We start from the raw sequence: 24,506 nt of genomic DNA, 5'->3' as shown, positions 1-24,506 counted from the left end.
CTTGTGGAAGATATTGCTAACGTAATTTTGAGGGATAGAACATTAAAAGTTACTCTCCCATTTAATAAGTGTATTTTTTGAAATTCGAACTTGTATTCTCCTCCTATGGCACGTTGCTTAACACTTTAATCAAAAATTAATTATTTATTTGACTTGGTAGTCAAATCATAAATTCCTAACTCTTATGCGTAAATGGAAATTACCAAAAACCTACTCATAATGGACAAATATATTTAGAATTTTCCTCATGCTTTATTGATCTCAATCTCTCTCTCTCTCTCTCTATTTGTTCTCTACTTTCTCCTCTGGCTTCAACCCAACAAATCATACCGTTTGTGTCTGCGGGAAAGAATCGTACTTTTGCTTGGGAGGGAAGGAATCCGACAGAAGCAATCTCTAAGGTACGAGCTTGTCCTGCTCCTCTATGGTAATTTTTTTTAACGGTTTTTAGTGACTACAACATTATAGCAGTCCAAAGCAAAAAAGAAAAATGAGGTTAACTGCCGTTTTGAGATTTCAGATTCAATTCATGTTTCAGTGATTTCTCATGCTTCACGCGTTTCCCCTATACCCCTCCCTTTAGGCCTGTGGGAGAAATTACGACACGAACTCAGTCCACCGCGAGTTCCGGAACAAAGCCAAGAAATTCTTTTAGTGGGGCAATAGATACATCTATATCAAGGAAACATATGAATCTTTATTTACTATTATAAGTAAGAAAAAAAATATGACGAGCCTAAATTTATTGTACTTTAGAAAGGGAGATTTCTGAATGTTCTCAATGAAGTCTTAGAGGAAGAATATATATTAAAAAAAGAGAAAAATCTCTACTAACTTTTGAAATTTCAAAAACTCAATATTTTGATAAATTTTTAATTTCACATTTTTTTTTAACTAGAGTTCTTTAAATTTCGTCCGACTAATATCCACAATACACCTGCTTATACACCCTGCAAGCTTTCTTTCATTAAAATAGCTTTTTTTTTTGGGTGGGGGGGGTGGACTTTCCATGGGGTTAAAATCGTTAACTTAAATTTTTATACATAGTTGATTGAATTAGACAATTTCCCTCCTAAGCAAAAGGAGGCTTCGTCGCTGAGAGAATTGTTGGTTAGCTCGCACAAGGGCAAACGTATTTTATGACCTTGTTTCTTTCTATTTTATAGCTGAAGGTCAAATATGTTTACATGTGTGTTAAATAATGATTAATTTAATTTATTGTCAGTAAGATGGAGTGGATTAATAACGAATACTTTCTCAGGAAAAAAAAAAAAGGGGGGACCTGAATAAGGGAAATATTCTTCCACCGTGTTTCTATATGCGATTTCTCAGTTCCTCCTCTCTCACTATCCCACTCGAATTTCAACTCTTCCCCACACCAAGGTTTTCTCTTTTTACAGTTTCCTCCTCTTAGTCTTTACCAATTATTGATAACACGACCCTGTCAAACATTGATTTAACGAACACTCCCACATATGCATATGTCAAATTCTAGATTAGAATACTAATTAGATTTATACTATGATGATTAATACCTCACCGTAAAATTTTCATATTTAACTGTTTGTTTGGTACTGCAATGGAGATTGAATAGGTGCTTTTTTTTTTAGTGGTTTCTTACTAGAAGCAATATTTAGTAGATTATTTCAAAACAATAATACTAATTTAATTGGTTAATTTTAACGGTTAAAACGTGATTTTTTTCTAGTAAGATAATAGCCGCTTCTAAAAAAAAAACTATTTCACTAACGTAGGTTGATTCAAGTGGTTCGACGCTTGTTCCTCTTAATAGACCAGTCTGCCTAGATTAGATTAATCGGAGCCCACTAAACTTTTAGATACCAGGATTCACACTGCAAAAAAAAACTATTTCTATTTATTCTCTATTTAAACGTCAATTTTGATTTTGCCGGTTTTAAATTATTATAATTAACACTCATTTTTCAATGACACCCCCAAATCAAGCCTAAATCCCATACGTTCGTACTTATAACTAGAAAAGGAGAGAGATATATAGAGAGCCACTTTTGGCGAGTAACCTATTCAATATCAGTTTTTTTGGATCTCCAAAAATTTATTTCGACAACCTCATCCTGACAGTACTCCTGATCGGAGGTGGCTAGTATCTCTCGAGAATAGCAGCCACCTCACCCTGACTGGAAGTGCCTGGCAGGTGGCCTTATCCACTCTAGCTAGATCTATCTAATTAAATGGTTTTATGATACAGACAATCTTAACTCTTTCAAAGAAAAGAGATAAGAGTTTCAAAAAAAACAAAAAATAAAAGAATTGACATTAAATATTGTAATTTAATTATAATATTTAGCTAAATTATCCGAAATGCTTGACATTTATTTTATATAAAAAGAAAAATCTGACTGGCCACATTTATGTATTTTTGTTGCACAAAGTTTAGTATATATGCTATTATACAATATTTTTCTATATTTATATATATATACATATCACGTTTCTTTAATTGTTTGAGTGAATTCTGAAAATATATTTGCATGTCTAACACCTACTGTGCAATAAAACTCAACATTTTACATAAGAATGTTGTTATATCCTCTAATAATCAACCTAAAAATCCTCCTAATAAAAAAACCTAAAAAATCCTCCTAATTTAATTTTTTTTTACATAGTTCTAATCGTGTTTGCACAATAAAAATGGCGATCCTGAGAGACTTTTTTTTTTTGGCCTTGCATACATCAACAAGAATTTTGGCGAAAAATATCTTTATTAATAGTAATATTTTTCTTTCCATTTTACTTTTCGTTTTCCCCATACGTGTTACATAATAATACGAATATTTAATTAGGGTCTCAATTTCCCAGAGCATAAACAGCCAACAACGGAATCTTGGAAAAGCCAATATCACCTTCCCGAAGCTGTTATCTAATTTCATGTCCTTTTCATCTATCCAATCCGCAACTCTATATTACTATAATATATACGGATGCATTTAATTTATTAATTATATAAATATAAATACAAATACAAATACAAAATATATATTTATATATATTTATGATGCACTCAGATTACTTGTGACAATGGAATTTCGACGCATAATTATATTAGGCAGTTGTTACTTAGCTAACAGAAGCTTAATTACGTGTCAAAACTTTTGATTTTGTTTAGTGATAGACCACCGCCTCTCGATTTGTATTCTACATGAACCAGAAGGATCCAAAAATACAAAATAATATACATATATATAAGACAAGGGCAAAATGTTGATATGTCTCGTCAAATTTCCTACATAAGTAAACAAAATCTAATTAAAAAATTAGAGAATACTTATGCTTTAATTATAATGACACATGCAATGCATGTGTTTGCATTTCTTCCTAAAAAGCATGACTTTGCTGGGGTGGTTTCCATATCGTTGTCGTTTTGGTCACATAAGATGAAGAAATGACATGTGATTTGGCTAAAGATGTTCAAGTAGGAGCTTCTTAGTGGATTTCACTCCATTATGAAGAGGAAATATTCTCAGATTTAGACATTCGATTTTCAAGAAATTGAATGACTTGAAATCTAGGGATTACATGATCAACCATTATTGTTTGAGATATATCCAATTAATGAGCTTCATTCAAATTGAATATATAAGCTTAAAAGATAAAAGGATTTGTCATGAATACGAAGTGTGTTATAGTTGGTAGCTCATATATTACTAGACATACTTTACCCACTGTTTAGAACTTTGGGCAGTCATTGTAAGTATTTCATGGTCAACGTAAACTGTAATGCATAAGAGGTATTATTTTCAATCAATAAATTGATAACATTTCGTAATCTCATAATATTATGAGAATATTTGAGATAATCACATCTATTCCTTTTAAAATGTTATATTTATTTATCGGAATATAATTAATTTATTTATTTATCGTTAAAAAAAGTAGTCACACTTAAGCCGACAAATGAGGTTAATAAAAAAATGAGCTTCATAATCTCGATATTAATTACACGAATGCTGTCGTTGTAGAGAGGATATGAGGTGGTCTAACTAGTCCTGTGGGGCCCCTCAGACTGCTCCATCGGCGTCATTAATGACGCTTTTGGGAGAGAAGCAATTTGAAGTCAACCCATGATGACATTTCCCCCTCCTTTAACATGTTCATAACTTCATTGTTCTTTATTTAATTTAATTTGCTTTTCATCCTTCCCGATAGCAATTGAACTCTCTCAAAACAATAAAATTGCGACATAAGCAACCAACAAAACCAGTACTTCGGCCGAGCAATTGCCCTCAAGTCTCATCCAATCAATTAAACGTATCACATTGCATAAAATGTATGCAAAAAAAAAAAGAAAAAAGAAAAACTCAGTTCTTGTCCTTACAAATCAAAAGATTACCTACAGTCTGTCTAATTCGCGTCATATCTGAATTGTTTGTATAGTTTATTAGCGAGTTTAGAGCGTTTGTAATACATGTAAAATTCCTCAACTTACTGGTCCGTATCTCGCAGTTTGTTTATTTACTGTTTATGTTTCAATTTTAAGAGAAATCCTAAGTTTAATACTATGAAATAAGACTTTTAATAATTAATAAAAGAACGCCGGTAGCGTATGCCACTGTTCAACACCATCTTTTCCTATTTATTCTTTGTTTTTGATTTGATGATTAAGACTTTGTCTCATCATAAGGTTAGAGAGAAGAAGAGGGAACAGAAGGGGTCTTTATGGGGATCGGAGGGATCCCCGCGCCTTCGAGACGTGCACCTATAAATACAATCAACTCTCCATTTGCTTCTTCTCAGTACTTAGGAGTTGAACCCTAAAGGCCATTGCCAAAGCTCTCCTCTTGCTCGTCGTATTATATATATATATATAGAAGAAGAGGCTGTGGCAGAATCTTTACACATTATATACATATATTATATATGTTCATATAAGTCGGATTATTCCCCCTTCCAGTTCCACGTCAGATCCTTAATGCTGTTGCTAATACTGTTTGGTCGTAAAGATGGGTGATAATTCAAGCAACGGCTCGGCGGGCGCTAAGAAGAAGGATAGGCCGATCATGCCAGCCAAGAAGATGATGTGGTCCTCCATTGGATCGATATTCATGCATGCCGATGGCATGGACAAGGTCTTGATGGCTCTCGGCATCCTTGGAGCTGTGGGGGACGGCTTCTCCACCCCTCTGGTGCTGTTCATCAGCAGCCGCTTGATGAACAACATCGGCGGCGCTTCGGGTTCTTCTATGGACGCCTTCCTTCACAACATCAATAAGGTCTGCCTGTCTCTCTCTCTCCCCCCTCTCTCTCTCACTCACACACGCTGCAGAATGAGCATCTTCTCATTTCGTGCACCAGAACACGGAGGAATCACACATAAAGCTAAACTAAGTTATACGGTGATTCCATCGCGTTCTATTCATTCCATCATACCAAATATAAGGTAAAAAGTTTGCTAACACGGTTTTTGAAATATTTTTGATCTCATCCCTGGTTTCACAGCCTTGAAATGTGACATAACCATCGAGTGAACGAAAAGCATTTATATATACGAGTCATCCCGAGTCATGATGAGTCATTCCGGAATTCCTTTTTTGTATGAAGTACTCTATGCATGCTTGTCACTAATGCTGTTCTTGTTTTGGATGGCATACAGAATGCAGTGGCTCTCTTGTACTTGGCTTGCGGATCATTCGTTGCATGCTTCCTCGGTAGGTGGTTGGGAATTAAGCAGTAACTTCAACTTTCTCTCCTTGCAATCGATTTTTTTGAGATTTTCTCGGAATTGGAGTCCAATGAAGGCCCGGAAATTAAGCCGGCGCTCCGTTTGGATTTCGAAAACGCCTAATTCTCGATATCTCCCCAGCTCCGCTGTACCATCCCTTCTGATATTTAATGATTGCCAATTTTTCAGAGGGATACTGCTGGACAAGGACAGGAGAGAGGCAGGCAGCAAGGATGAGGCACAGATACTTGAAAGCGGTGTTGAGGCAAGATGTCGGTTATTTCGACTTGCACGTTACGAGCACGTCCGAGGTTATCACTAGCGTTTCTAATGACAGCCTTGTCATTCAAGATGCTCTTAGTGAAAAGGTTGAAATCATTGATATTTTTAACTCGCCTAAAGCACCTCCTAGTAATAATCTTTTCCAGCATCAATTTTTGGATACAGAGTAGCTAACGACCAATGCATTGAATTGTGGCTGAATTTTCCGATCAGGTTCCAAACTTCTTGATGAATGCGGCAATGTTCCTTGGCAGCTACATTGTGGCCTTCCTGATGCTGTGGAAGCTAGCCATCGTGGGCTTCCCCTTCGTGATTCTCCTCGTAATCCCAGGACTCATGTACGGTCGCACTCTGATTGGGTTGGCCCGAAAGATCAGTAAAGAGTACAACAAGGCCGGCACAATAGCAGAGCAGGCAGTGTCATCAATACGGACTGTCTATGCATTTGTTGGGGAAAGCAAGACTACAAGTGAGTTCTCGGCCGCTCTGCAAGGATCGGTGAAGCTGGGACTCAGGCAAGGCCTGGCGAAGGGTTTGGCCATCGGGAGCAATGGGGTGGTGTTTGCCATATGGTCCTTCATGTCATACTACGGCAGCCGGATGGTCATGTACCATGGGGCTCAGGGTGGGACGGTTTTTGCCGTCGGCGCTGCCATCGCTGTCGGTGGACTGTAATTCACTTTCCTCTCTCCCATACGCAAACTTCTTCCATATTTTGTTTTCAATGAAAATTAATTGAATTTTAAAGGAAGAAAAGAAAAAGATAAGATTCTTTGCTAGGAATTTATCCTGGGTTGATTATGAACAGGGCACTGGGAGCTGGGTTACCCAACTTAAAGTACTTCTCCGAAGCATGTTCAGCTGGTGAACGCATCATGGAAGTGATCAACAGAGTTCCAAAGATCGACTCTGATAGCATGGACGGTGAAATCCTCGACAACATTTCCGGCGAGGTCGAGTTCAAGAATGTCGAGTTTGCATACCCATCAAGACCCGAAAGCCTAATTCTAAGGAACTTCTGCCTAAAGGTGTGGTTGGGCAACTGTGTGATCTCCCTCTATGTTATAATTCAAAAAAAAATTGTTATCGCTCTATTCATCAACCACACGCATGCACACTGCACGAAATTCCTATGATGTCTGGTCTGGTCTATCACCTCATGTCGATCAATCGACTAAATTTTGTGCAAACCTTGTTCGGGAACGAGGTGGTGTTAGTTTAGTGAGACGCTTCTCTGTGCTAAGCAGAAGGCAGAAGCAGGTTCAACATCCCGTATTGTCTACTATCGCAGGCACATCTAGAAAATGTGTCATAGTCTCATAGGTGTCAGTGAGGAAGGCGCACTAAACGCTACTATTCATCCTTTCACTATGAACAATCTATCAGTATTGGCGTATCAACAGTTCTGTATCGTCATTAATTTCCCTTTTTTGGTCCCCGTGAAGGTGCCGGCAGGTAGGACAGTGGCGCTAGTGGGCGGGAGTGGATCGGGGAAGTCGACAGTGATATCACTAATCCAAAGATTCTACGACCCAAATGGAGGTGAGATCCTTCTTGATGGGGTGGGGATTGAGAAGTTGCAGCTGAAGTGGCTTAGGTCACAGATGGGCCTGGTTAGTCAAGAGCCTGCACTTTTTGCCACCTCCATTAAGGAGAACATCCTCTTTGGGAAGGAAGATGCCACTTTTGATGAGGTTGTGGAGGCCGCTAAGGCATCAAATGCCCACAACTTCATCTCCCAATTGCCCCAAGGATACGGCACTCAGGTGTGGAATCTATTCACTTGTATTAATTTTTAACTTCATATAGATTATGAATTCTAATCTCGACTATAATATGTTTCTCGGGGTCACATATAACTCGAATTAAATCTCTACCGTGATTCTAGCCGATCAAAAGGCGGCTATGATCATTGTTCTTCTAATTGCATAAAATACTCAGTACAATAATACATCGGTACCAAGTTGTTTAAGAAAGAATGTTGTGAACGTACAATAATCCTCTTATGTTGTCTTATTCCAGAGTTGACCTTCAGTAGAGCCAAATTTTCAAATCATCTCACCAAATTGCCATATGATTGGTCATACATTCTCTACAATGTGACTCTCCATGGTTACTAATTTGACATAGAATATACTCAATATAATACCAATCATTGATCTTAAACTATACAAATACATAGAAGACGGGAAAATTCGCCCGTCCCGTTAAGGATCATCAAATTTTCCAGTCTTCTTCAATCGGGAAATCAGTTGAGTCCTTGAAATGAGCACTCGGGCCCTGTGTAACTGACCAGAGGACCCCCATAGCCACCTTTCCCCTAGTCCCCAAATGGTTTGGCACATATTAATTAGAGATCCATGAAATCGAAATATCAAGAGAATAATAGAAAATTCATAAACTATAATTGTTCTATATCATATTTTCTATAATTGATTAAATGAAACAATTCTCCGAGCAGTAGTTCTACCGTTTATAACTGTAATCATGATTAGTTGACGGCAGAGTCTCCTGTGTAATGTGGCCACTTGTCCACTAGCTAGGAAGAATGACCCAACCCAAGGAGGATTTCCACCAGATCGCTCTAATGGGCTACATATCCTCGAGGGATATCTAAGGGGCCCACTGAAATCATATACTATTATTATTAACCTAAATCTTGATTAGTTAATCTCTTCACTAGTCAAAGATTGTGTTTTACTTGAACCCCAAGTGGTAATAATAATTAATCATTTGAATGTGATGTTATTGAGGTTGATCTTGTGTCTATGAGGGGCAACAAATTCTAGGCACATGTCCCCAATATTTAGACCATACGGGCCTAGTTATGTTTCTGACATGATTAATTAATTAGAATGTAAACCCCTTGTGAAATTCGGAATTAAAATAATTTCTTAAAATTGATTTTTTAAGGTTCTACGTCTAAGTAAAGATATCGTGTTGTTATTAGTACCGAAAGTTCAAGACAATATATCAAACGATCGAATTGAAAAAAATATATTATGCTTTTTGCGACGTATAGGTTGGCGAAAGAGGAGTTCAAATGTCCGGTGGTCAGAAACAGAGGATTGCTATTGCAAGAGCGATAATCAAATCGCCACGACTTCTCCTTCTAGATGAGGCCACTAGTGCATTGGACTCCGAGTCCGAGCGAGTCGTTCAAGAAGCTCTAGACAAAGCTTCCATCGGCCGCACCACCATTGTCATTGCTCATCGCCTATCTACCATCAGGAATGCCGATATCATAGCGGTTGTCCAAAATGGGCAGGTATTATATTATGAGAAATTGTGTATTATCCTATGTTAGTTAATTAACAATCATACTTAAATTATTTTCGATGTGAAACTTGTATCCATAAGTCCAATGGCCCTGAAAAATCATACTTCAATTCATTTTTAACTTTCTTGAATCTATCAAGGTTGTTGAAAGTGGTTCGCATGACGAGCTAATCCAGCACAAGGATGGTCTCTACACCTCGCTAGTCCGGCTCCAACAGACCGAACCAACCGACGACCGCAGCACGACTGCTGTCACAGCTACAGCCTCGAGCCCCTTAGCAAACACCTTGGCCGACACGAGCAACGCCAGTAGCCGTCGGCTTTCCCTGATGAGCCACTCAAGCTCTGCCAGCCGGGTCTCCTCATTAATCGAGCCGGGAACTGTGCCCGACAATGGCCCACTACCCGTTCCATCCTTCAGACGGCTCCTAGCCCTGAACTTGCCGGAATGGAAGCAGGCAATCCTGGGGTGCCTGAGCGCTGTACTTTTTGGTGCTGTGCAGCCGCTCTACGCATTCGCGATGGGGTCGATGGTCTCGGTTTACTTCTTGGTCGATCACAACGAGATCAAGGACAAGACAAGGACGTATGCCCTTTGCTTCCTAGGGCTGGCCGTCTTCTCCATGTTAGTTAATGTCAGCCAACACTATAATTTTGCTTACATGGGGGAGTACCTGACAAAGAGAATAAGGGAAAGGATGCTTTCCAAGATATTGACATTCGAAGTCGGGTGGTTCGATCAAGACGAGAATTCAAGCGGTGCCATTTGCTCTCGACTTGCTAAAGACGCCAACGTGGTAAATATCCTCTAACCACTTTACAATTACACCCGTTTCGGATGCGGATGAAATGTCTTAATAAATACATAATTAATTCTCAAAACATGTACATTCTCCATTGGAAATCTAGCACCGGAAATTTTACAGATTTACTAATGTGATTTATCTTTTGGCAGGTGAGATCTCTGGTGGGTGACAGGACAGCACTTCTGGTCCAGACCATCTCAGCAGTGACCATTGCATGCACAATGGGCCTGATCATTGCATGGAGGCTAGCCCTGGTGATGATAGCCGTTCAGCCATTGATCATCGTTTGCTTCTACACAAGAAGAGTGCTGCTCAAGAGCATGTCTCAGAAGGCCATAAAAGCACAAGACGAGAGCAGCAAGCTCGCGGCTGAGGCCGTGTCCAACCTTAGAACCATCACGGCCTTCTCTTCTCAGGACCGCATCCTTAGGATGCTCGAGAAGTCCCAGGAGGGCCCTAGGAGAGAGAGCATTAAGCAGTCGTGGTACGCTGGGCTTGGGCTCGGGGCGTCCCAGAGCCTGACCTCCTGCACCTGGGCTTTGGACTTTTGGTACGGCGGTAAGCTCATCTCTGAAGGCTATATCACCGCAAAGTCGCTCTTCGAGACCTTCATGATCCTGGTGAGTACGGGAAGGGTTATAGCAGATGCTGGGAGCATGACAACAGACCTTGCCAAGGGCTCCGATGCTGTGGGTTCGGTATTTGCTGTATTGGATCGGTACACTAGGATCGAACCTGAGGACCCAGAAGGGGTCCGGCCCGAAAAGATAATGGGCCACGTGGAACTTCGCGATGTGGACTTCGCGTACCCGGCTAGGCCTGATGTCATGATCTTCCAGGACTTCTCAATTAGGATTGAGGCGGGGAAATCGACGGCACTTGTAGGCCAGAGCGGGTCTGGCAAGTCGACCATCATCGGTCTGATTGAAAGGTTCTACGACCCACTAAGGGGCACGGTGAAGATCGACGGTCGGGACATCAGGTCGTACCACCTCCGATCACTGAGGAAGCACATTGCACTCGTAAGCCAGGAGCCAACGCTGTTCGCCGGCACCATAAGGGAGAACATCATGTACGGAGCGTCCGAGAGCACGGGCGAGGCCGAGATCATAGAGGCAGCCAAGGCTGCCAACGCGCATGACTTCGTCGCGGCCCTCAAGGACGGGTACGACACATGGTGCGGGGACAGAGGGGTGCAGCTGTCAGGTGGGCAGAAGCAGAGGATCGCCATCGCACGTGCTATATTGAGGAACCCGACGATCCTGCTGCTGGACGAGGCGACAAGCGCGCTCGACAGCCAATCGGAGAAAGTCGTCCAGGACGCGCTGGAGCGGCTGATGGTGGGGAGGACAAGCGTGGTGGTTGCCCACAGGCTGAGCACTATCCAGAACTGTGACCAGATTGCTGTTTTGGATAAGGGGAAGGTGGTGGAGAAAGGGAACCACTCGTCCCTACTGGCCAAAGGGCCGTCGGGGGCTTACTATTCGCTAGTCAGCCTCCAGAGGACGGGGAGCTCTGCACATTTGAACTAAAGCTAAGAAGAAGAAATGGGAGAAATGTGCACATGACTTGTAATAACCAAACGTACCAAATCCATATCTATCCCTACCCTTCCATTAATCTTTTGTATATTAGCAAATGGAAGAGCCTGTTCCCTTGAAAGCTTCAACTCCTCTCCAAGTTGAAATCTAGAAAATGTATATCTTTGAGAAAAGGATGTAGTCGACTGGCAATGAATCCAGTCTGAAACTAAATTCGATTCTCATCGGTGTTCCTTTATTTTCTTTTATTCTATCCTTCGCTAAGCCCGCAAAATCAAAGGGATTCTGAATTAGATTCCCGCTAACAGGAATTTTTGTATCACTTATTTCCCATATCCCTCACTAAAGCTCATGAACCATGAATCTCCTCCGTATCCGAGAAAATGCATGTGCTTGAAGTCTCACGTAGAATTTCCCTTGTTCTAAAGAAGCTGTTGCGCACAAATTAATCAGTGGTTAACTGAAATACAAAGTGAATGAAATCCGTGTTCATTTTTAGCCCTGACTTTTATATAGTACCAATAATCAAACAACTCCGAATCCAAAATACCAGAGCATAACCAAAATTATACAACTCAAGAAACATCTACCACAAAGATCTCCCAGACATGCCCCGAGACACAGAGACGGCATCGAAAGAAGAAAGGCACCTGAGAGGAGGGGGTGGAAACAAAAAAATTCTACGAATCGACTGTTGTCACCTGCTGCCACTCGCCGTCCACAGCCTCCTTCCACAATGTAACGTTGTTGCTTCCATCGGCCACAGCCAACAAGTTTCCAGTGAGGGACCATGAGACCCTCCACACAGGAGTCTTGAAATCCTTCAAGACCTTGCCCTCCCACTGCTCACCTTCCCTTGCAACTGTCCATATGACCACTGTTCCATCCTGAGAAGCGCTAGCGATGGTGGACTTAGGGAGCCCTAGGTTTGGGGCCCATGCCACGTCTCTGACCCAATCGGAATGCATCTGTAGGGCAGGGAAGCAATCCATCTTCCAAATTCCATTAGTTTGCTTCCACACCTTCACCGTGTTGTCACAGCCTCCTGAGGCAAGCTTCTGGACGGGTTCGAGCAAGCCTGACCCCACCAGGGCCCCAGGAGCCATGGCTGGAGCCCACGTAACAGAGGTAACCCCAACAGGGTGGGCTTGTTCTATCCTGGAGGTGTCCCACCCACCATCAGGTCTAGCAGTGAAGACAGAGATATTCCCATCCGAAGACCCACAAGCCAAGCAGAGGCCGAGTTCGTGAGGAGCCCAAGCAATCGAATTTACAGATGACTTGTGATCGCTGAAAACATGGGCTTGAGCCCATTCGTTTGGGTTCCCTTCCTTCCATAAAATAACTTGGCCATCATAAGAGCAAGAGGCCAGGATCGATCCGAACTTAGGGTGAGCCCATGCCACCTGCCAAACTGGACCTCTGTGACCGGTCAAGGTAGCAAGGTGCTGTGACCCGGAGTTGTTGCCTACGCCAATTATCTTAATTGTGGCATCTGACGAAGCCGTTGCCAATCGCTTCCCATAATAATCCATCGCTACATCGTGGACTATGTCCTGATGACCGGTCTCAATCTTCTGGGGAGGCATGATTTCGTGCTCCTCTTCTCTTTACACCTCCAATATGCTTGCTGTTAAATTTCACAAGTAGCCTGAATGCCATGGATCAGATTCAAATTGCAGGCGTCAATTTCTCTACCAGCAAAAGTAGCTTGAAATAACACAAGTAATGACTCGACAACACCATCCTCATATCCACAGAGAACAGAGGGAATCGAGCAAACAACTTCACGCAAAACATTTGAGCAAGAGATACCAACAAAGAACCAAATCTACAAGATGTCAGTCGAACGTAGGCATCACAAGCTTCATTAGCAGCTAATAAATCCATAAACTTAAAAGATTATTGTAACAGAAAACTTATAGATTATGTATACTCAAGCTAATCCACCACATGAGTCAAGATTACAAGCTCGTGCATAGAAATTGCACTCCTTAAGCAGGTTGAGCCGCGTGAAAACCTAAGACAACTGCCATCAGTACATGTCAGGGCGTTTCGCAGATCAGATTCGATTCCAAATGCAAACAAGCTCCTATATTGCAATTTTGAGCAGCATGGAAAGCTTCGTCTCAGCTCGTGAATGATTCAATCACATCAAAACAATCAGATTATCATCCGGGGTAGATTCTACATAAGAAAATCTAGCTAAAGAGGACAAATCCTTCATTTCTATTGAATCAGATGCATCGATCAAGTACGAACATAATTCGACAAATCGTTTCCCTAAATTTCACGCAGCAAAGTACAAACAAGCGCCATAATTCATTTCTCCAACAGGTCCATGAATTCCACAGATCTGAGGCTTCATTCCAACCTATGCGAAACGATTCAATGTGTGTGAATGAATCAGAGAGCGATCGATTACCTGCTCGAATGAATCCGCTCCGGCAATCACTGCGAAATCAGATCTGAGCTTGGAGGAAGACGAAATCGAACGCCCACTTGGGGGTTAAAGGTTAGCGACGATTGCCTCGATTTGTTTCTCTCTTATTCAGGACTGTTTGGCTACAAGAGCAGTCTTGTTCCGACCGAGGACAGGAAAGGGGCCTCGGAGTCTAACTTGGGCCGTGATGCTTTGGGGAATCCGGCCCAAGAAGTTTATCTCTTCCTTCATTTTCCTCTCTTTTTCCCCATATATGATATGATACATTTCGGGGCTGTTTCCCTAGAAAATCCGAACTTTACATTGTATTTATAATGTTTGATTCATGTAAATCGTTGTAATCTCTTTCTCGAACTTAAAAATTTACGATCATGATTGGTGAGAATTTTAGACCAGAACTAGGGGCGAGGCCGCGCTTCGCTGCAACAGTCCGATTACAATGCAAGAGTATAATATTATATATATGTATCATTATTTCTAGTATTATTATATTGCATTGTTTTTTTTAAACACCCATTATGTTGTGTTAAACATGAAATATTCAATTTCCTTGAAATCAAAAGCTACTTTCAACTCTTTCAATTAATTTTAAGTACGATACCATAATTTATTGAATAAAACTTCCAATGATTGGATAATACATTAAATGGGGTGGAAATCTATTCAAACAAATTTAATTTCTTAGTTATACTTTATATATTGAGAGGTCGAAGGATTTAAATAGAGAAAATAAGTTAGAAAAGAGAAAGAGAGAAGAGAGGAGCCATGTAAATATTTTATTCTAGTTGCAAATATTTTGTATTAAGTATATTACATATATTTATACCATTATTTCTTGAAATACAATATTCTTGCTAAACATCTATGCTATTGTATAAAATACCAAATGTAACATATGGAATCAAAATTTAATTCGACAATATTAGTCCAAAATACATGAATACTTGAGTTCATCAATAAAGGTAATGAAATTAATCTACTTTATAATATTATTCTTTTTTCTAAGGATTGATTAGTAGAGTTCTTATAAATTTATTACTCATGATGTTATAAATATATATATATATATGTAGAGAGAAGGATTTAATGATATTAAATTTTGCTTAAAGAAGAAAAATAGAAGAAAGAATTGCAGGATATGTTAGAGCTCGAGACATCATAATTGAAAAATATAACAAGACTCTAAAAGCACAAAATTCATTGTTTCATGCTCCACTAGTTTTATATAAACAAAAGTTATGTATAATATCGTATTGAGGAAAACAAATATGCACGTGAGAGTCAAAATGATTTTCAACTAAACTTTTATAGGATATAAATGTTTAGTTAAATCTACATGTAACTAATTTTGAAAACTTTTGAAGGATGTGAGAAGAAATTAAAAGAAGGGACAAAGAAGAAAAACATTTAAAGTTTATTGGGAAAATGTTAAAATGGCAAAAATAGGGGGGTGGGGAAAGAAAATAAAGGACAATTTCCTTGCGATGAACAGTAAACAATAGTTTCAGTATATTTAAAGTTGCTTGATATTTTCATATTATTTTATATCTATAAAAATAAATCATATATTATATTATCACTCAAATTTATATGTCTACATACAATATATAAAAGTAGGAGCAATGCATCGAGAAGCTACACATAGGACTACGGTACAATATTATGCCGTCACCTTGCTTCTAAAAGCCGAAAAAACCACAAAAGGGCTATAAGTTACATTACTTATAATTTAAGTTCATAACTCACGTAACTCATTGAAGTCCAAAAGCCTTTAATTCGCGGAAGTCCAGAAGAAGCTTACTTGCGGAAGGGCAAGCGCTATATATTTGAGACGTCTATCCCTCTATTGCTATTACATGAAAATAGGTTTGCTCTCGATTTTCTCGATTGCAGACGTCTTCGTTGCAGCTAGGTCACAAGGGTTTTGCATAAAAAAGGATGTGGTGATTGTAGATTAAAGAATATAAGTTGACAAGATTAGATTTGCTAATTTGTGTGTATAGTAGTTTGTCATATATCAAAGAAGTTAATGATTAAATATTAATGGTACACTTGATAAACCATACAAATTTTATAGGTTGAATTGCCTACTAGGCGGAGCAGCTGGTGGGATAAGATTTCATTTCTCACATAAGCTATTTTAATTATGTTGCATATGAGTCATCTCCAATAGTGGTCCTCATTATTCTATTATGCTAGAAATCTAATCCATGCATATGTACGTATATTTACATAGTAAATATTGAGAGGTGATCCAATATAGAAGAGAAAGGGGAGAGCAATGTGAAGAAATTTAAAATATAAGATGATAAGAAAGCGAGTGAAAGATATCAAGACATGGTAAAAAAGATTTAAATTACGAGAGTTTTTATTCAGACTGACTCATTGAATACATAAAATAATTAGTTATTTATAGGCTATTAAAGGTACGATTGAGAACCCTTTTGGCATTATTGATCTATGGTTTGTGTTCTTCCTCCCATGTCACCTTTTGATACCGTCGGAAAGAGCTGTGTCGGCAGGGTGGAGCTTTGTGAGCAATGCTACCTCGTCCCGTTCAAAATCCCCTTTATATCTTATATCTGAAATTTATATTTATTTTAAGAAAGTGCGAAATCGGTATTCTTTACATAATATTAAACAGCGTATGATTGATGAGAACAAATTGTTTAATATTGAGAACTAAAACGAAAAAAAGAACATAATATAAATTTCATAAAATTTTCCGTGAGTCATCAATCGTATTGAGCTCTGTCTAAATCCAAAATCCAAAGCCACCTGTGTCCTCTAACAAACTTTTTATGACTTGTCTAGCTCGAACATTTGTTTCTTGCTCATATCTACCCTTTCCCCACAAAGCAAAACCTTATATTTCATGTACTTTATTATCATTCTTGTTCCTTTTTTCATGCGAGCATGCCTTTTCATAAAGTAACTTTATGTATGTATTTTTTTTATAAGTGTATTTATGTATTTATTCTTTTTTTTTTCGAGTTCTATAAAGCACCTTGGTAAATAGAGAAAGTAGTTAAAAAAAAAAAAAGGAGACAGAGACAAAGCAGTGCAAAGCAATGAGAACATTTTTGGACCAATGGAAGTCCTCAATTGCCTATCGGTAGAATCCCACAGGTAAGACAAAAGCCCTTTGGAAAAATTATTGAAATGGATGAGTAACCCCACCTATCATGAGTATAAGGGGAAATATGTTGATTTATTATTGGTCAATTTTCTACTTACAAATATTTTGATTGGATGTGATATAGTTAAAATGGCTGAGTAATATTTACCGAATACCTTTTTACTATTATTGGTCAATTTTCTACTTACAAATATTTTGATTGGATGTGATATAGTTAAAATGGCTGAGTAATATTTACCGAATACCTTTTTACTAGTAAATCCAACAAGAAGAAAAGCAAAAAAAGAGAAAAAACCAAAAGCCTTCATATGGTTTCATTTTTTTTTTCTGACACATAGCTAAAATGACTGAGTAATATTTACCGAATACCTTTTACTATAAACCCAACAAGAAGAAAAGCAAAAAATGAGAAAAAACCAAAAGCCTTCATATGGTTTCATTTTTTTTTCTGACACGTATATGATTCAGAAATGACCATTAAGATTTTTATTTTAGTGAATATGACAGGTGATGATCAATAATATTTTTGTTTTAGCGAGAATCATGACACATTACTGGGACAATTAACACTCAGTTATCAAGCTCTTGCAATCTTGAGAGTATACTTTCGATAACAATTAAACAGTAATAATCCACTCAAAAATCAGAATTTAACCAGTAATATTTTTATTTTAGTGAAAATAAAATAATTTACTCGTGCGATTAACATGCATTCATTCATGACTCTTAATAATTACTCCCGGCATGTGATTAGATAAGATTACCTAATACCTTTCAAAAATGTATCTCCAATTGTTGTGGAAACTAAAGCCTATATTCCAGTCATTCATTATTGCAGTATTTGTACATTTACCGTTATATTCAAGAAATAAGAAAAGAAAAATCAGAAAAGGGGGGAATTATGCCGGCAATTACAGAACAAAAATATTTCATTGAGACGATGAATAAACAAGACTCCCCTAAATAACTAACTAACCAGCTAACTACCTCACACAATTGCGGCCCGTGGATCCCGCCAAAATTTTCAAAAGAACTCGAACTCTAAGTAAGGCCCCGAGGACCTATCTGAGTCGGAAGCCGCCTTTGCATTGGATGGCACGGACGTTTTGAAGATGTGAGTCGAGAAATCAAGATCAATGGGTGGTTTTGGGATTTCAGGGGGGCTCATGCTTCGGACTAGGGCCCAGTTGATGCTCTCAAAGAAGGGATGCTGCTTAATCTCAGTGGCCCCACGTTTGAACCCGAGCCTCTTCTGAGGGTCCTTAACAAGAAGCCCCCGGATCAGATCCTTGGCAGCGAAGCTCCCAGAAAACCCCTCGGGGAATTTTAGGGGCTGCCCGACAACATTGAATAGGGTCTCCCTGTTGTTGTTCCCCTTAAACGGGGTTCTCCCACACATCAGCTCGAACAAGAAGATACCAAACGTCCACCAATCCACCGAGCTCCCATGACCGTCCCCTCTGATGATCTCAGGAGCTAAATACTCATGGGTCCCGACAAAAGACATTGAACGAGCAGCTGTCGGCTCAGCAATCAACTGGGGCCGTGTATCTACTGGCCTTACTCTTTCGGGCTTCACCTTGTGCTCCTTGGAGCTCAAGAAACGTGGCTTGAAGCAAGAGGGCTGTAGGCATGAGGGCTCAACACAGACTGGCAATTTACACGACGGGCTGACAATGCATGAGGGTTCAATACAGTACGCCCTGCAGGCTGGGTTGGTGTTTGAGCGGACGAGGGTGGGGTTGACTGAACACCTAAGGGACAAGTCGAAGTCAGAGAGCATTATATGACCATCGTCTCGGACCAACACGTTCTCGGGCTTCAGGTCCCTGTAGACCACCCCCATCATATGCAGGTACTCAAGTGCAAGAAGCACTTCCGAGGCATAGAACCTGCAATTAAAAGCACAGACGAGTTTTCAGCACGTGGGAATTAGGACGGCAATAAGAAGGATCATAGAGAATATACAATTCTCGGGAATCAACATACAAAAGAACATAAGGGCATTCCAGTTACTCAGCACGTGCATTGCAGGGAATTCAGGCGCCGGAATCTATAGCCAGATAGTTTGCTACAATAGTTCCCAAGCATCAACCTGAAAAGCAGGATTTTTTTTCGACAATAAACTATCTGTTCTCGAAGTTTCTAGCCCTAGCAGTCACTCGAACATACCAAGCATTTACTATACAGGTGTTCAATTCAAGCTTTCCCTTCTGTCATAGCTTCGTTCTCATCCCATAGATGTTCTAACTCTGCTACATCAGCTCTTCAACCCGAAAAAGTACGACATCAGTTGGTCTTCGTAAGGTACATTACGCATTACTTCCGAGTCCCCGACATACTAATTGATATCGCATTAGGCTTTATGGACAAAGTATTAAATTCAAGAGAGAAAAAATAAAAATGGAAACTTCCGCAGCTCACCTTGCCGCGTGCTCCGAGAAATGCTTCCCTGGCTGCTTCTGCCTGAGGGTGTGGAGGTCGCCGCCGCTGCAGAACTCCATCAGCAGGCACGAGAACTTCTCGGTCTCGAAGTGGGAGTAGAGCGTCGGCAAGAACGGGTGGTCCAAGATTCCCAGAATGTCCCTCTCGGTCCGGGCCCTCCCCGTCTTCTTCCTCGCCTCCAGCATCCCCTTGTCCATCACCTTCATCGCGAAGAGGCACCCCATCCCCCGGAGCTCGGAGAGGTACACGCTCCCGATGTCCCCGCTCCCGAGCTTCTTCCGCAGCCTGAAGTGACCCAGACCCAGCTGCTTGTCCCGCGCCTTCACGCGCTGAATCGCCTCCCACTTGATGTCGTTCCCCTTGTGGGGCTTCGACGGGCAGGACGAGTAGCCCGAACCCGCCATGAAACCCGACCCTCCGCCGGGGCTGCTCCGGTCGTCGCATTCACTCTCGTTGGAGCTGAGTTCTTGGAGGGTGCTGGCCGGCGACCCTTCGGTCTCCATGTCGCTGGCGAAGTGTTCGACGGAAGTTCCGGGAGGAGGGGAGAGTATAAATTGGTGGGTCAAAGGACTCAGTGGAGGTGAAGGGAGCAGTGACCGAGGCGGTCAAAGGGGAAGAGGAGAGCGAGAGAGGCGGGCGCGAAGACGGGGATCTCAGAGACAGACAGAGAGAGCTGCTCCAGAAACAGAGGTAGCAGAGGGCCAGTTTGCAAATTCTAATTTGGCCTTATATTTTGGTCCCATCTCAAATCTGCCCCACATATTTTATTTTGGGAATTATATCTTTTTGTGGCATATTAGCATATTCTCGTGCAATATTTGGCCGGGCAAGACTTTTCATATTTTGCTTTCTACATTCCTTTTATGGTTACGTGACAACTTGTATATACACAGATCGTGGCACATTTTAGGAGTTTCCACATTTTCTCCTGAATCTCTCTAGTATCCTCAATATCTAAAGATCTATCGCGTAGCATAAGATGATGTAACGCAGTAAAACACGTTTTTACCTGGTAATCAAGATATTTCACGTTCGATACCTATTTGGACTATTCATGCCACTTTATTAGCTATTATGATTTATATTTAATTATACTAAACCTACAAGTCTCTCTTTTAACCGAAAAAAAATATATCTATAATGTACATGTAGAAAATAGTACGACATGATGTCATTATTCAGTAAAAAAATGTACTTTGGATGAGCATATAAAATTAGCCAAAAAAATTCATTTTTTTTATTAACATGTACATTATAGTATAATTTTTAACTTTTAAGCCCAATGAAAGAATTGATGAATTACACGGAATATGTGAATAAATATATTAATTTGAAAGTAAGTGCATAACCTCTTAGAGAAGAATGAATGAGCTCATAAAGAGCAGCGGTCGTGATCAGTCTTGTCCATCAATATAGAGATCGTGTATATAGCACGTTGGATGTGATAGGGAGTACTGCATACTCCGAGCAGTAATAGCGTTATCGGAGGATCGCGAACACGGGTTAAAGCCTCGGGGGCAACATTGAAAGGATGCAGTGGGCAGAGGGTCTGCAGTGGAATTATAACAAACATAATAAGACCCAAACGGGATTCAAATTTTGAAAGGCAGGGGGGAGTGGCGAGAGACCCAATGGCCCTATTTCTTGTTTATCTTAATCAGTTCAATGTATATATATATTTGTGTATGTTTAAATTATATATTATCACAGGAGGAGGCTGAGAGTGAGTGCTGTAGCTTGGGGACAAAACACAGAACACAGAGTCTATGAAAGAGGAGAGAGAGCATTGGGTCGGGCAACTTACGAGGAAGACAAAGGCTTAACTTATATAATAGAACCAATGTGCTTTTTCTGGTGAATCAATAGCTGTTATATTAAAGTTATCGGATTCGAGTAGTGTGACGAAAATAATTCACAATTGATAGTGATTTATTCCTCAGTGAGTTAATTTTACTCGAACATAGATTGGTTAGGATTCATAAACTTCTCCAATACCAAGAGGAGTACATATAATAAAAAAAGAGTGTATGTTAAATATAACCATCAGCCAATACCGTTACTCAAGGGAACAACCAATGTCGGGACCTTAAACTTCAATTTCGAGATGTGAAATTCTTATTTTTTTAGGCATAAGCAATTCGTCGCAGTCCCATGTAACGGGCAAACTGCAGTCCTGCTCGGCCATAGGCGTGGCCCCTAGCTAGCAAAGGTTCTTGCCTTCGACTAATGTTGCGCTTTCGACCTGCGAGAGTTATCATATTGGAGGAAGAGCGCATCGGAGCTGCTGAGTTCGACCGGTCATATTATATTTGTGTGCTTATTAGAATTAAGAGTAAAAAAGTGAACAATGTTAAAGAAAAGCCAAAGAAAAACAAAATAAGAGAAAAAATCATTTAATTGCTTATAATTTTAATTCTTTATTAAAAAATTGTCTCGAAATACTAAATAATCACCGTTAATCTTCTTTTATGCCTAAGTCATACATAATTTAATTTCTTCTTAATTTTCATTTGGGATAAGTACTAAAAAAGGTCAAAAAGTTTGAAACCTTTTTCTTTATGACCAAAACATTTATTTTTATGAAAACGGGAAATAACAATTGTTAGTATTTAAATAAGGCTCTCTGAATATTTTTAATATTTTTACGTTTCAAAAGTTAAACCTAAAATTTGTAAATAAGAATTAGAACAATTATATATTTATATACACATACATGAAGAGCAAACTTACAAAATCAAATAGTATATTGACATCCTAAAAGTACCCTACAAGGACAAGAAACAATCAAATAGTATCTCGAATTCACGGGGCTTCCCTTGTAACTGGAAAAATAGTATTTTGAAATATAGATAGAAACCTGATATTGTAAGAAAAGAGTAAAATCTAAAAAGCACAATATATAAAAGGTTACTTGAGAAACACGTGTAAATATTCTCTATTAAAGAAGTATAAAGAATCCATTGATTATAAGGAATCCCTCAATTATAAGGAATAGATATCTTACATGATGAGATGTTTTCGACCATTGAGATTTTCAGGCAACAATATTGAGAATCTTCCAATGCTACTTAATGAACTATCTAGGAGAAGAATTTTAGAGGGGAAAAGATGTTCAAATGACATTTTATATGTCTATCCAAAATTGGAAGGTATATATAACAAAAATTAATGCAATTATTCGAATAGTCACATCTCTTTAAGTTACGATCACATCTTTTCATCAAACATCACATTTTGTCAAATGTGAAATAATATTAATGAGTAAATTTATCTATACTAATTTAACTATTAAATTGATCTTCTTATGAAATTATAGTTTTCTGTTTTTGTTTATAGTAGAATATTTGTAGTTTTTTTGTTATACTAAAAAGGATTTACTTTTCTATGAAAATAAAAAATTAAGTGACATGTGAATTTCATTTAGCATTATAGGATGCAAGGCCTCCTGAAATTTATTTCACTTGCAGCGTTTGAGTAAAGAGACATTAACCAAAAGGTGCGATGATTTCAAGAATTATTTAGTTTTGTTATTCATGTAAAGAGGTAAATTTGTAATATTATTATTTAAGAAAGGACAAAATAGGAAGAAAAATTGAATAAACATCTCATACTTTTATATACTAGTTGAATGGATACGTGTGCTGCACGTGGCGTGCACAATCACAAGTACTTTATATATGTAATTTTCTTTAAAAAAGAGAATATGATACCATGATAAATAAATATTTTTTTTTATTGAGGGATATTTCATTAGTACTGATAGTGAAGGCCAAAAAAAGCACAACTATTCATTACTTTTTTATTATTTAATCATTACTTTATCTCAACTATTCATCACTTTTTCACACTTTTTCTCATAATTCAACAACACAATCATTACAAACTAATTAAAATCAAAACTCAACTCAAAAGCCAAACACATAGTAAGTAATAAATAGTTGAAAAAAAGTAATGATTGTATTATTGAATTGTGAAAAAGTAATGAATAGTTGAGAGAATTTATTATTAAAAATTGAATTGAATGATTAAAAATATTGAAGAAAAATGAAAAAGTAATAATTGTGTTGTTAACTTTTGTTGTGTAGTGATTAGAGTTAAAGTTAGAGTTAAAATCTTAAAATCACATTGCGAAATCAAACGGGCCGTTTTATAGAGTTTTGAACCTTGAAATAAAATATAAGATGGCTAGCACCAAAATGAAAAAACAACTCATGCATTTGAGATATAATGCATCGGACAAAATCGAACATAATTCCTAGGTTTCAAAAAATTAGTGAAATTGTGTATTATTTAATACAACATCCAGTTTGGTAAATGAAAAAACTCATGGACGAATCCTTCCATAATTTGATAAGCAATGGTAGCACCTTATCCCGACCTTTTATCTTGGAGACTCAAGTTTCTCTTGCTATATGACAAGCAATCCTCCTCTGGGACCTTTAAACACAAGTTTCAAAGTATCATATGAGCTTGAAGAGCCCTTCTTTTAAAGTGAGAATGTTAACGGAAGATTTGTGGTAATTTTAACCCACAAAATGGTTTGATGTTTTGGCGTCTACTCCAACTCTTTATTCTATCAATATTCTTTTGATCAAATTTTTTAATAAAAAATTATGACTAAGATAGTCTTCAAAAATAAAAATCCAAGGAGAAGAAGGAAAAAATGGGTCAAAGAAGTTACCTTCTATTTGTGGCCATTCCAAGGTAGACAAGGTGAGCAACAACGTTAAAGACCATTAGCAAATAAAGAATAAGAAGAGCTACGCAGATGGTGAGTGGTTTCAATTGGAAAAAAAAGCATTAATCATGTGTAACTTAAATCAAAAGAACATTGTAATAACAATTATAAAATTATATTTATCAATCAAGATGA

General features: G+C 38.8%; 3 protein-coding genes across 4 annotated transcripts; 1 reads left to right on the top strand and 2 right to left on the bottom strand.

Moving 5' to 3' along the window:
• The first annotated feature begins 4,693 nt into the window (after positions 1 to 4,693).
• Positions 4,694 to 11,852, top strand: LOC116212663 (ABC transporter B family member 15-like). Of its 2 annotated transcripts, none has more exons than XM_031547304.1 (9): positions 4,694 to 5,249; positions 5,630 to 5,684; positions 5,888 to 6,066; positions 6,194 to 6,651; positions 6,789 to 7,008; positions 7,426 to 7,746; positions 9,003 to 9,248; positions 9,427 to 10,056; positions 10,215 to 11,852. In XM_031547304.1, exons 1-9 carry the CDS (start codon positions 4,980 to 4,982, stop codon positions 11,595 to 11,597), a joined length of 3,762 nt encoding a protein of 1,253 aa, XP_031403164.1. In that variant the 5' UTR covers positions 4,694 to 4,979; the 3' UTR covers positions 11,598 to 11,852. The 2 variants fall into 2 exon arrangements, with proteins under 2 accessions (XP_031403164.1, XP_031403163.1); XM_031547303.1 differs by having other exon boundaries at positions 4,697 to 5,249; positions 9,400 to 10,056.
• Positions 11,853 to 12,067: 215 nt separating this feature from the next.
• LOC116212665 (protein transport protein SEC13 homolog B) lies at positions 12,068 to 14,187 on the bottom strand. Its single transcript, XM_031547305.1, has 2 exons — positions 14,032 to 14,187; positions 12,068 to 13,257 (listed from the first exon to the last, which is right to left on the bottom strand). The coding sequence occupies exon 2, from the start codon at positions 13,193 to 13,195 to the stop codon at positions 12,287 to 12,289; it is 909 nt and encodes a 302-aa protein (XP_031403165.1). The 5' UTR covers positions 13,196 to 13,257; positions 14,032 to 14,187; the 3' UTR covers positions 12,068 to 12,286.
• Positions 14,188 to 18,071: 3,884 nt separating this feature from the next.
• LOC116215621 (serine/threonine-protein kinase D6PKL2-like) lies at positions 18,072 to 20,364 on the bottom strand. The gene is made up of 2 exons (XM_031551398.1): positions 19,613 to 20,364; positions 18,072 to 19,080 (listed from the first exon to the last, which is right to left on the bottom strand). The coding sequence occupies exons 1-2, from the start codon at positions 20,134 to 20,136 to the stop codon at positions 18,213 to 18,215; spliced, it is 1,392 nt and encodes a 463-aa protein (XP_031407258.1). The 5' UTR covers positions 20,137 to 20,364; the 3' UTR covers positions 18,072 to 18,212.
• Between the last annotated feature and the right edge of the window lie 4,142 nt (positions 20,365 to 24,506).

The sequence above is a fragment of the Punica granatum genome, chromosome 7 (genome assembly GCF_007655135.1).
Source record: "Punica granatum isolate Tunisia-2019 chromosome 7, ASM765513v2, whole genome shotgun sequence".
Lineage (NCBI taxonomy): Eukaryota > Viridiplantae > Streptophyta > Magnoliopsida > Myrtales > Lythraceae > Punica > Punica granatum.
The sequence above is the reverse complement of the archived record's forward strand: the minus strand, read 5'-3'. Positions and strand labels throughout refer to the sequence as shown.

Bases quoted from the DNA above. Each gene is read 5' to 3' on its own strand.
- LOC116212663 (XM_031547303.1), top strand. From the start codon at position 4,980: ATGGGTGATAATTCAAGCAACGGCTCGGCGGGCGCTAAGAAGAAGGAT. The intron at 6,652-6,788 runs GTAATTCACTTT...GATTATGAACAG, and splicing joins GCCATCGCTGTCGGTGGACT to GGCACTGGGAGCTGGGTTAC. The intron at 9,249-9,399 runs GTATTATATTAT...GAATCTATCAAG, and splicing joins CGGTTGTCCAAAATGGGCAG to GTTGTTGAAAGTGGTTCGCA.
- LOC116212665 (XM_031547305.1), bottom strand. From the start codon at position 13,195: ATGCCTCCCCAGAAGATTGAGACCGGTCATCAGGACATAGTCCACGAT.
- LOC116215621 (XM_031551398.1), bottom strand. From the start codon at position 20,136: ATGGAGACCGAAGGGTCGCCGGCCAGCACCCTCCAAGAACTCAGCTCC. The intron at 19,081-19,612 runs GTGAGCTGCGGA...TTTTAATTGCAG, and splicing joins TTCTCGGAGCACGCGGCAAG to GTTCTATGCCTCGGAAGTGC.